The following is a 13,325-nucleotide window of genomic DNA, read 5'->3' as shown; positions in this document are numbered from 1 at the left end:
ATTTTACTGGAACTTGAATTTGGACCATAGTTGCCATAGTTGTAAGTTGTGGACTAAAATTACCTGATTTTACAAGTACGCTACTATGTTTACCCTAATTTATTGTTTTTTGGGTTCTAACTTCCTAGTATTTTTTTTGGAATTGGGTGGCATTTTAAATGTAACGTATGAATTGTCATCAATAGGCTTTACAGTCACGCGTTTTCACACTGTCCGATCCGATGTCGGATGTAGTATCCTACATCCGCGTAGTAACATCGCAGGGCGCCGTCTGTAACGGTCACGCTACAACAAAAATTATGCCCACACAAACTTCAAACTTCAACATTTATTCAGCAAATAGGCCACAAGGGCACTTTTACACGTCAACATTGAATTTACATACAAGCAAAAATAATAATAATACATCAACAATTTACAACTGCAACTACCGAACAAAAATGTTATCAGTCCGATGGCTGGGGGGAGGCTCCGACATGGCTGAAATTATCGGAAGCGCCTTTTCAATATCGGATGTCGGTAGGCACCTATGAGAAAAACAACTGCAGGGGACTGCCATACGCCTTTTTATTTAACTTGCAATGTAAGTACCTATGTACCGTAACATCGGGGTACTTTAGCCCTAGGGGGTAACTTTGTCCCAAAACGAAAAAAAGGTTGAACTTCCCGTCACGCCGTACGTCAGGACCTATCGATGTATTTCGCACTATTCATCGATAGATGACCGTATGGAGCGGTGGATAAAAACAGTTTCACGTTAACAACGCTGATTGGTCAGTCCATAATTTCGGTGACAAGTTGTTACCTATAAACTACGCGATTTTATAATGTGCAAACTTTTTCTCGAAACAAAGAAAGCAAATAAGTTTAAGTGTTTGATTGTTATCAATCGTAACAGATATGTATCTAGGATCCTAATGTGATATGAATCATAAAATTTAAGACATTATTGTGAGAAGTATATGTTATTTAAAATCAAAGTATTCTTTGGCTATCGTTTTCGGGTTTCTTTGACCCATGGGTAAACAGTTCCTTCACAGAGAGCAGCGACGCAGATATAGTCTCGCTTCATCTACTGAAGCTCTCATAACGGCACGAGATCAATCTGATAACTAAGAAGACAATTTACTGTTGACGCAGGTTATAAATCGCGATCCAAGGAACAGCAGCCAGTGGTTCATCCTGTGCTGGCGCACAGGATGAAACACAGGCTCAGGTTTCAAAGACAGATTCTCTGGATTGTAATGGAATTAATGAAAACAAAGATAAAGAACATCTGCCACATAAGTCTGATATCTTATAATATAAGATATATCTTATTATATTATAATTATTACCAATTTTTAAGACTGATTAATTACAGTCGACTGATAACTAGGTGCCTACCTAGTAAAATAATTATATAGGAAAACAATTTTTTCATATGATAATTATAGTTACACATGTTAACTATTTCTAATGATTATAATGGATAAGTTTAGAAGGTTTTTCTGATTGTTGTGGCAAAGTTTTTATTAAAAAAGCCATGTTTAATAGATTTATTACTTTGTGTTGATTAGTTCGAACTTTTTTAGTGTAATAAAAACAAATGAATCTTACTACTATGTCCTTGTTTGATGTACATGTGTATTGTGTAATAAGTCTAAACAGCTTTCTTTGCGCTTTCATTGCAAACCGTTACGTAGTACTCAAAGAAAAATCGAGGGCCAAAGAAACCCGCTTCAAAGTGTAACTTTGCCCAAACATTACGAAAAATTTTAAAATATTTGGAGGTTGATTTATTACGTTTTACGTATGTGCATGAGTTGATTATATCCACAATTAAATACCTATAGATGCCTATAAAAGAGTCATAATGCGATTAAAATTGAAGTGTTCAAACGAAAAGTAAAAAGTATCATGATTTTGGGACAAAGTACCCCGATGTTACGGTATCTAACTATGTTTGTACAGATCCATTAATATCTTATTATGTGCCTACTTATATTGTTAAAGCAGAGTCTAACTTCTAAAAATATGCTTAGTAGATGTCCCATTATGGAAAGGCCTTATAACTACCATAAAAATGCAAGTTTGGTTCATTTAAATACGAAAAAACTAGTATTTTAAGAGTGACCCAGGAGACCGTAACCATGGAAACCAGTGACAAGAAAAAGTTGATTAACCCAATTAGACCCTAATACTCATAGTGTTGTGTTCCTGCCGGTGAGTAAGGTTGCCAGAGCTCAACGACGGTGCGGTATTTTGGGGTCGGCAAAACGCATGTAACACCTCTGGAGCTACAGGCGTCCATAGGCTACAGTGACTGCTTACTATCAGGCGGCTCGTATGCCACAGACGCTGTACAAAAAAAATCCTATTACCAACAAAGTAGCTTTGACTCTGGCAAAGGTTCTAAAAGCCTTTAGTACATCTAAAATTGCCTTGTAGAAAATTCTGGACGTTTATAACTCCTTCTGTGAACCGCAACTCGTGAATGAAATCTGCAACTATCGTAGGCAAATGTTAAGAAAACTAACTGATTGCACGCTTTAACCTTGTGGTTAAAGCGTAGGTACAGTTGACGTCAATTCATAAACGCGCTACAAACCCCGATTTAACTAAATCAGGCCCGTAAAGTTTTATGAATAAGGGGGTTAGTCTTTGTCTGTTCACCAAAAAAATACTACTCATTAAAACAATTCTAAGGAGCCTAAACTAGTTGATTGTGATGTATTTATTACAATCATGCAGCTACTACCATCAACTTGATGGTAACATTATAATAATTATTAAGATTAATTAATTCATGTCCTATGACGGCTATGACTGCGTAAGTAGTAAGTAAAAAATATAGGTTTATATTTATTTAACGAAATAAAACAACAATACTTCAAAACAAATCATTTATTAATAAGAAAATAAAATAACGAAAATAAATATTTATATTATAACAGTAATGACGAAAATTATTTTTGGTACGGGAAGAAATGCATAATTATCTTGGTTACAATAAATATTCTAAGAATAATATCACAGTTATATATACCGCTTATAATAAGTATGAAATCAATAATATAATACACATTATACATAGAATACTGTATATACCTATATAAATAGAAGAGTATAAAATAATTTAGATAAAGGTATTTACATCTATAATCAATATAAGTAATGCATAAACATACATAAATGGCAGAAAAGACTTTTGAAGAAAATACATAATACCTACTAAAAATGTAAAAATATATAAGTAATATATAGCATTAACTAATAACGTTAAACTACGAGTAAAACGTAGTGTATCTCTACGGTGGGAAAAAGAAGAGAAAATGTATGAAAACCAAAATAAATAAAACTTTAACACACCCAACCATAACTGCAATAAATAAACAATTCACAACAAACAAAATAAATACTTAACTAATCAATAAATTATTAAAAACTAAGACATATTTGGCGTGCATTAAAATCAAACACGGTCAAGTGTCAATTTCCAATACGCCTCGACGTAACCGTTTTTCGAAATCGATATAAATATTGTTATTTTCAACATACTCGTATAATTGTGTCGAAACAACCTAAAGCCTAGATCTGTATTTGACTTTAACCAATTAGAAATGTTACGAGTGTGACACTCTTAGAGGATATAACCAAACGGAGTAGCCATTAACAGGCGTCCCTCTGTCGAAACTCTTATGACCAATAGTCATACACATTGTATGGACTGGCGTTTATCTGACATGGCTATTTTTACGTTACGTATACATTTGACGTGCCCCTCCCTCGCAAAAATCGACAGTTTTGTACAGATTACAGACAAGGCGTCTCCATTTAGTTATATATATATGACACTAGATTTGTGTCATATATTTATGAGCTAGTACTCGAAGTCCCATACGGCATGTAGCTGCTATAGGCATCAGGTTCATATGCCCTCCTGTACCCGCCGTGGTGTCCATGTTCATGCTCGTGATGTTCCTCGTGACTGTGCGAGTGATGATGAGAGACCTCTGGTTTCGCGTGGATCTCGTAGGTGGTCTTGCCTCCTCCGCCGTGTCCCTTAAGGCCTACTAGGGCGGAGAGGAGGAGGGACATTAGGGCAGCCATGAGAGCTTTGCCTGCTAGTAGGGCTAGGGCACCAAGGGCTGCTGCTGCTAAAGCTCCTGTAGAAAAGAAGAAAATAATGATAGGAGGAATGTTTGTGCCATTCCTTATGTAGCTTATAATATATAAGGTCGTATAAATTACACCTATTTTGCCTTCTCCGTAGATACGCATGTATGTCTGTAGGTGTAATGAGTAATACAAGAATATAAAAGCAAATAAATGTAAAATTATCACACAGGAATCTTATTATGGACACATTATTGTATATTTTTCTTGTATACAATATAATGTAAATCAAAATATGCTCAAGGATTTACGTGACAATTATTCATATTGTAAAAATATTGAATTTAATTTTATTTAAAATACAGTGCTTTCTTGTTGCATAATATTTTACAAATTACGGTTGACTTTATAATGTTAGCAGATTTACATTTCTGACATTGATTAATATATTATTCATATAAAATGATCATGTTATTAATGAAAACAGTAAAGAAATTGATAATAACCAAATATTATGGGTCAAACTTACATAGTTTGACGGATATTTTGGGATTGGAATGACGCAAAGTGAAGTGATCAATTACATAAGTATTTTGAGGAGAGCAATAACCAATTACATAAGTATTTTGATTATATCCATACCTTTCATCATCATAGCGGCCGCCAGCAAGCCACCGCCGCCTTTGCCGCCGCCGCCGAGACCGCCACCGCCCCCACTTTTCCTCCCAACTGAAGCCGGATCCCCTTTAGACATACTCATGGCTTCTTCAGAAGTCTTTGGATCCAACAGCCTGTACTTCAATGAATGCCCATCCAAATAGTCTTGGAGACGATGCAGCAAGAACCTATTCAGTTTCTCTTCTGGCTTTCCAGGAAACTGCCTGGATAGTTCCGCAGCCAATTCCTCAGGGGTTGATGAGTTTATAGTCCTATTCTCCTTCACAATGCTTAACCCTGGTAGAAGAGGAAGCTCATCGCGAGAGCTAAGGTCCTCTATAAAGGATAGCACATGAATTTTCAAACATTTAGCACTTAGACTGCTGTTACAGTCTTTATGCAAAAATCTTCCCGCTCTTTCCGAGATATTCTTCGGCGGTTCGGATATCGTATTAGATTCGGATCCATCTATAACAGCTTTTGATAGATGCACGCACACAATAACAGTCACAAGTACACTTTTCACGAACATTTTGTCACTGACACACTGTTCTATGCTCTACAGGTTCGTAGTCATATCGTTGAATGGCGCCATTCAACTGATGCTTGAACTGCACCGTCCAATTTATTTTATACTGACTGTCGGGTACAAAAAGTAAGAAAAACCATCAGAAAACGTAAAAGAGCAAAATTGATCGAATCATTGTTCGGCCGCGCGAGTACTTTCGACCGACTTGTAAATAAATAGTAAAAGGTATCGACATTGGAAATGGTAAAGAGTTTAGATTGCTCAATAATTTAATACTTTCTTAATCAAATTAAGAGGAAAGGGGATGGCCCGATGGCCGCTTCTCCATACAAACATAGTCTCAATTTCCTCTCTAGATATTGATATTATGAAGAATGTTTTTACATAAATTGATGTATATTAACCATAGCTATACCCCTACGTTTGACTTTTTTTCGATTTTTAGATTATTGGAAAAATTAGGATTGAAAAAGAGATTTCATACAAATTTTTAAATGCTCCTAACTTTTATAATAATAATTAAAAATTCGAAAAAAAATCAAACGTCCCCTATGTGCTGCGTTACCGTACAAAATATAACTTTTATCTAATCAAGTTGTTAATTTTAATGTGTTAATTAAATACTTATGGATCTAAGAATGCCTGTGTAAATAAAAAAATAAAAAAATCTACGTGGTTTTTATTTCATCAATTTTTCTTTGCTAAGTCTAGGGACACGAAATCTAGTGTTCTAAAAGTTAATTCACCCAGGAATATAGCTGTGATTAATATACAACAAATTGTGTCAAAATATTTTCAATAATGCTAATAGGTATCCAGAAAGGAAAATAAATTCTCTTACTTAATAACAACTCAAAAGGCTAACCTATTGTAAAAACCTGTATCCATACATTTTTAGTGTAATTGTACCTGCCTACCTGTAATCTGATTTTTGATACATAAAGAATGAGATGACATATCGATACGTCGATTCGATACATTTCACATCGGTGACAACATGGCTGTATTTTCATCGCCTGTTATGCCTGTCACTTTCGCACTTACATATATGCTAGAAAGTGACAGGTATGGTGACAGGCGATAAAAATGCGACCGGTCTCAGCCCGCGGTGCTATTTGATCTTGATATAAAAAAAACAGTTAACTACGTTACTTTCATCGTCACTAGTGCATGTATGTTTTGTCTTTTTATTTTATTCGTGCAATCACATCCGTTAGTAGTAATTCTTAACAGGTTCACATAAGAACGAGATTATAAACCCCACCACTTAGGGCCACTTGCACCACCAGGGTTTAACCGGTTAAACCTGGAGTTACCATGGTTACCAGTACAATTTGACAATGAGTTAACGTTACGGTTTAACGTAAAGGTTAGTGGGATGGTGCAAGTGGCGCTTAGATGGTAGGAAATCCTTAGAAATAACTGTGCGTTTCTCCAGAAACTTCCTGCTTCGCACAGTTACGGCCTGTGTACACCGGCTTGCGTGTGCGTGCGTTGGAGCCGCACACGCACACATCACGCAAGCGGTGTGCCGTCTCTCATAAGGATCTGTATACTACGCAAAGGGCACACGCAGCCGGTATGCACATGCCCTTTAAGCTGTGGAACGGACTGTCGCTGACGATGTTTCCGGACCGATACGAACTTCAAAGTTCAAACTTTCAAGAAGCGTACCGTAAAATGGGGTGAGTAGGGTCAACACTGAAATTCAAACCTCGATAACATTTTATTTTTACATATGAAAACTGAATAGTGTATAATTAAGTGTTCCGGACGTTTGTATTTTAGTTTTTATTTTATTTTGGGTAGTTCCATTTCATAACTTTGACGATAAAAAGGAAAACCCACCTCACCCCGTAGTGCCTCGTATTTGGGGTGAGAGGGGTTTTCATACAAAGGTGATTTTGGAAGATTGTTGGATCGATTTTTTTTGTTATGCGTATTACTATAGCTATATTTTAAATTGGAATACATTATTTTTGTAGCAGTAGCCTTAAAATCCCTTCTCACCCCCCTCTCAAACCTTCTCTCCCCATTCATAACCCACCTCTCTCCGCGAAACCTACTCACCCCGTTTTACGGTACTCCCATCTTAAGCGTATCGTACTTGTAGCCTCTCTGGTGTCGCTGGTGTCCATAAACGACGGTATAGTTTGTAGTGTGGTTTTACTTAACAATAGACAAAAGATTTTTGTGGGGTCGAAAAGTGGTCGAGTGGAGACCACGGACTAGCAAGCGCAGCGTAGGACGTCCACCCACAAGATGGACAGACGATCTTGTTAAGGTCGCCGGAAGACGCTGGATGCGGGTCGCTTCCAACCGGCACGTATGGAGGTCCAAGGGGGAGGCCTATGTTCAGCAGTGGACGTCTTATGGCTGAGATGATGATGATGAGACAAAAGATTAGCCGTCGGGGCCTGTTAGAAATCTACAAACTATAACCGCGTATCATCAGGCGATCCGAATATTAATATTAAAAAGTTAACACATATCAGTTAGAGAATAAGGATCAAAGTCAAATGGCGTTCAAACAGTGTTAATCTTCTGTCGAAAGATGGCAGTAAATTAACTGTAGCTACATAATTTACCATGACAGTAACTCTCTACTTCAAATCCTCTTTGCCTATACTTAACGAAGATAATATTTTTACATTTTAGTTATTTGCTCATGAAAACTGCTACCCAACGTCTTTTTATAATTTGAAGACGTAAATTTGAACTTAACTAACCGTAGTTACAGTCACAAAAGAATATTTAAAGCATTTTGGGCCCAAGAAAAGGTTTATAATCTTAAAGCTAGATGGCATCATTAAATAAGGATATGCCTAAAATGATTTTGCTATTTTGGTATCCCCCCACCCCTTGCAACCTGCATAGAAGTTTGTATAAAAAGGTGTATGACATCGGTCAAGAAAGTCTTAAAAACAGTAGGTTACAGATTTTACGAGTATAATTATGTACAATAAATGAAAAATAGTAAAAAAGCTTGCGAGGAACGCGATGACGTACCTTACCTACATATGGTTGGTTGGTTGTTGGTTCGTATGGTTGGTGAGATTGTTTGTCTTGAATATTTACTAGTCTCTGATAAGTATAATATAACATCTACAAATGACATGAGAATCATAGTACATTTGTAATTTAGAAATGTCAGAAACTGATCTCGAAAGTGTTTTAAAAGAGAATAAAAAGATAACCACAACTCTCTCTTCCAGTCGGCATCAGATATCTGAGCGGCATAGACACTCACAAATATCTGAACAAGCCTCTATTGTCAAGGCGTTAGAGTGCGTGTTCAGATATTGTGAACACCTTGGCCGCCCCGATATATCTGATGGCGACTGTACAGAAAGCAGATCTGTTTTAAAATAGCTTCGTAGAAAATACTATTGGTTAATAGTTACGTCGGTGTGAAGTAATCGAAGATACATTAGTATTTAAACCGGTCTGGCCTAGTGGGAAGTGACCCTGCCTGTGAAGCCGATGGTCCTGCGTTCGAATCCCGGTAAGGGCATTTATTTGTGCGATGAGCACAGATATTCGTTCCTGAGTCACGGATGTTTTCTATGTATTTAAGTATTTGTATATTATATATATCGTTGTCTGAGCTTACCGTGGGATTTTAGTCAATTTGTGTAAAAATGTCTCCACAGGGTCTCCCTAGCCATTGGACAAAGCCGAAATGTACATACCATGCATTAGGGTATTTAGAACCAGTAGGTATGCAAAGTATACATATCATAACAATCGGTGATAGCGGTTACGAAGAAATTAACAAAATTATGTTTTTTTTTACTTTGGAGCAATCTGTATATGTTAGTAGAGTCAGACCAAGAATAGTCTGCATCGGATTTGATAGCCCACGCAGTGAAAGTGTTATTTTAAACGTCAAACTTCTATGTAAATATGACGTATAAATGACACTTGCACTGCGTGGGCTATCAAATCCGCTGCAGACTTTTTTTGGTCCGACTCTAGCTCCTGAAGTAATAAATAGTATGAAACCTACTTCGACCGTTATGTTTATATATTTTATTTATGACATTAATAAGATCTGACTTTTGACAAATGTCATAATTGGCGCACATTTTCAAAGAAATTGTCAAAAGCACTGCCAATGATTGGTACAGTATGTTTCTTTTTGTTGTCCATTATTGGAAATAACTTTTGTTTGATAATTTATTTTTTTATCTTTTGTTCTAATTAAAACAATATTACCGTTAGAGCATTTCTGAGAAGTAACCCCACGTGGGATTTCAGGGTTTGTCCAATGGCTAAGGTTACCCTGTATAATATATATTTTTCACTTCTCATGCTCAAAAAGTGCACCTTTATGTCGTGCGTAGACGACATAAAATCGCATTTTATGCTCTAGAGCATAAAGTAAAATTATCTATTACGACCCTTATTGACCTAGCAATAAAGTCCAAATTCTGCCATACAAACTGCCAGCCCTGCCGGCGCGCCCCCGACCGGCGCTCTCCCGATCGGCGTGCCCCGCGCCTCCGACCGGCCCAAGTACAATTTTCTTTAGTCTTGAATAAATACGTTAAAATAACCTAAAATATTTGATTTTTTGTATATTTTCCTCGCAATCGAAGTGAAAAGCAGAGTGTACAACAAGGGCATAAATGTCCATTTTTACCCTCGTCTACTATTTTACAAAAAATTGCCTCGGGTAAAAATGGGTCACTTTATGCCCTTGTTGCCCTACTATTTTAAACCAATGCAGAGCTAGGTTACAAAGAGATGTGTATTTTCTAGAGATGCAACGGATAGTTGTTTGGCCGGATACCGGATGTTCGGCCTGATCATCGGCCGAATAGCTATTTTTTAATATTGAGTAAATTATCGTACTTATACGTTGATAATAAACATTCGAGGTCGGTGGGGGGTGTGGTTGGGGGAGGGGGGTAAAAGGTAACTATTTCATATTTCTAGGAATCTGTCAGTAATATCGAAAAGTATTGTATGTAAAGACTAAAGTAGACAAAATTTCCTACAAAAAAGGTTATACCTACTTATACATTTTTCTTATAAAACCTTTTGACTTATTATGAGCTTCCCAAGTTGTGATACTAACGATACCTACTTATTTTGTTTCGATTTTGAAATTATAATACTTACCTAAGTTTTGTTTTAGTTCAACTATTGAAGGTTTAATTTTTTTAAGTTTTTAATATAGTTTGTAAAAGGACTGTCTCATTTCAATCATAGACAGAGAGAATCGTACTAGGTATCTTTGTTTTACAATAGTACTAGCACCCAAAAGAAAAGGATGAGTATAATTTTCCTGGTTCTTACTGACTGACAAATTGGTTTGACCAACTATTACGTGTTGTTAAAAAAAATATGCCTAAAAATATTTCATTTATCGTTTATTCGGGCCATCCTGTACAAATAAAGAAAAACAACAATGGTTGCTAAATTTATTTATTTAATAAATTAACACACACACACCATCAACTTGTTCCAAGTGGTTCACAGCAGTTATTTTTCAGTTTAATACAGCAAATAATAAAATCAATACTTAACACAGATACATACTTATGCGATGATATATGTATTAACATAAATACAAAACTTATAATTATAATACATAATTATATTAGCAGGTACGAGTAACCCTTAACAATTATTGCAACATTTATATTATAAGATATAATATATAGCAGTCTTTTAAAATATAATATAATGACTTGTGACAAATAATATAATGTAAGTAAAAAACAATTTGTAAATATACAATATACATAATATAAAATACTATGTAAATAACTATATTACATTCAATTTAGATGTGTAAAATACTATATTATATATTAACTACAAAAAAGTTATCACAAATAATAATAATAGAAACAGAAATATTTACATAAAATAATGCATCACCAAATAATACAAATATAAATAATGAAATATTAAAAAAAATCAACAATACGTATATAAATAAATTGTAAATATGTATAATATTACATATGCGTTTAAATGAATAAGTATTACCTATGTAACACCTGTGTACTTACCATGGATGCAATAAATATATGAATATACTTGAAAACGATTTGGTCAACAATTATTCTAACGAATAAGCCGCATATGACTATCTAAATCACGGGACACCAAATTCAAATCATCTCATTTGTTCGGGCGCCAATTTGCAGCAAATTACATTTAGGATTTAGGATTTAGACTTCGACTTTTATTTTCTTTCTATGTCAAATGTTGTCTTGGAAGCACACGCAAGGGTGCCGGCAGCATTTGACATAGAAAGAAAATAAAAGTCGAAGTCTAATTCCTAAAGCGGTGGGGCAACCTGAATCAGGGGCCTGGTTGCAGGCACTGCCTTCGCCACATTTGGGGACCCTACTCGACAACGACACCCTGAGAGTAGGAGTCGCCTTACGGCTGGGTTCCAAGGTGTGCGAGCCCCATCGCTGTATATGTGGAATGGCGGTGGAAGCGAATGGGCACCACGGCTTGAGCTGCTCCCGGGCTGCAGGGCGGTTCCCGAGACACCATGCGATCAATGATTTGATACGTCGCACCATGGTCTCGGCGAACGTGCCTTGCATTCTGGAGCCTCAAGGCTTAAGCCGTACAGACGGGAAGCGCCCGGACGGCTTAACGCTGGTTCCGTGGGCCAAAGGCCGCTGCTTGCTCTGGGATGCAACCTGCGTGAGTACTTTTGCGCCTACTCATGTTGCTCCCGGTAGCCGGCTGGCAGGCGCAGCCGCGGCAAATGCCGCGAGGCTCAAGCGATTAAAATACGCCAACCTGGAACCAGCGTACGATTTTGTTCCGGTCGCGGTGGAAACTGCGGGGCCGTGGTGTTCGGAGGCCAAGAGGTTGATTAGAGACTTGGGGCGGCGTCTACGTGACAGAGGAGGCGATCCCCGTTCAGGCTCCTATCTAGTCCAACAGATATCGCTTGCCATCCAGCGCGGTAATGCCGCTAGCATCTTTGGCACTTTTGGGCTGGGTGGGGGTCGGAATGGGGCTGATAGTGTAAGTAGGATAGTATATTAGTAATATGTTTAGATTTTAAGTTAGGAAATTGCATGTAAATTATTTAAGTAGATTTTAAGATTGACTTTGTGTTTGTATTTGATGAATAAATGTTAGTGCATTAGTAAAAAATTTATAATTTAAAATTATTGAATGTATTATTTATTAAGTTCATGTTGATTTTATACAATTCCTAAATTCTAATTCAGATTCGAGAAAGAAAAGATTGAATTTGTTTTTAGGCAGATGGTTTGTGAATTTTGAAGGGAAAAGTCCTTTGAGTGCCCGGGTTATTATTTTTTCCCCCAAAAGACTAACCAAAAAATTTGCAGTAAAACAATGTAATTTGCTGCAAATTGGCGCCCGAACAAATGAGATGATTTGATTTTGGTGTCCCGTGATTTTGATAGTCATATGCGGCTTATTCGTTAGAAATTATTACAAAAAAATAGTAATAAATAAATACATACGTTGGTTGTTATACGATACGAGTATATGAATAATATTATTTCCTGTATATTATTTAATACAAATAGGTATATAATTATATTTATGCAAAATAAATATATTCGAAAAATAATATACTTACTCATGTTATCAAACTATATAAATAGTAATAGTGGAATATATAAAAAAATATATGAAATAAATAAAAATATTTAAAATGTTAAAATGCTCTATACCATTAATAAAAAAAAAAACATAAGAAATATAATATGAAGATATACTAATAAAAATATGAATATAGCCAAATAAAAACAATAAAATATGAATATGTATAAACAGAATAAACAGTGCTCTATGACCACATACACAAAAAGATCTGATTTTTCTTTAAAAAAACTATTTTCCAAGGTCCTTAAGCTCATTTGTACTTTCCACATCAATCATTTTAAATAAGCAAAAATTAACCACGTCTTACCCTAATCAATAAATAGTCAATAAATTATTCGTTCATACTCGTATTAACCTAACGTTTCCCCTCACTGTCCAAGGTCCTGGATCACGCGGCCGCGGTAGACCTCGCTGGCTG

The 13,325-nt window shown here is 36.1% G+C and overlaps 1 protein-coding gene across 1 annotated transcript; it reads right to left on the bottom strand.

Annotated features, from left to right (window-relative positions):
- Positions 1-3,855: 3,855 nt before the first annotated feature.
- On the bottom strand, positions 3,856-5,416 carry LOC134801343 (uncharacterized). The gene is made up of 2 exons (XM_063773884.1): positions 4,741-5,416; positions 3,856-4,148 (listed from the first exon to the last, which is right to left on the bottom strand). The coding sequence occupies exons 1-2, from the start codon at positions 5,285-5,287 to the stop codon at positions 3,856-3,858; spliced, it is 840 nt and encodes a 279-aa protein (XP_063629954.1). The 5' UTR covers positions 5,288-5,416.
- Between the last annotated feature and the right edge of the window lie 7,909 nt (positions 5,417-13,325).

Source organism: Cydia splendana, chromosome 21, assembly GCF_910591565.1.
Source record: "Cydia splendana chromosome 21, ilCydSple1.2, whole genome shotgun sequence".
Lineage (NCBI taxonomy): Eukaryota > Metazoa > Arthropoda > Insecta > Lepidoptera > Tortricidae > Cydia > Cydia splendana.
Note: the sequence above shows the minus strand (reverse complement) of the source record. Positions and strands in the feature narration are given on the sequence as shown.

Excerpts from the sequence above, each read along its gene's own strand:
- LOC134801343 (XM_063773884.1), bottom strand. The coding sequence starts at position 5,287 with ATGTTCGTGAAAAGTGTACTTGTGACTGTTATTGTGTGCGTGCATCTA. Across the intron at positions 4,149-4,740 it reads GGCCGCTATGATGATGAAAG|GAGCTTTAGCAGCAGCAGCC; the intron begins GTATGGATATAA and ends TCTTTTCTACAG.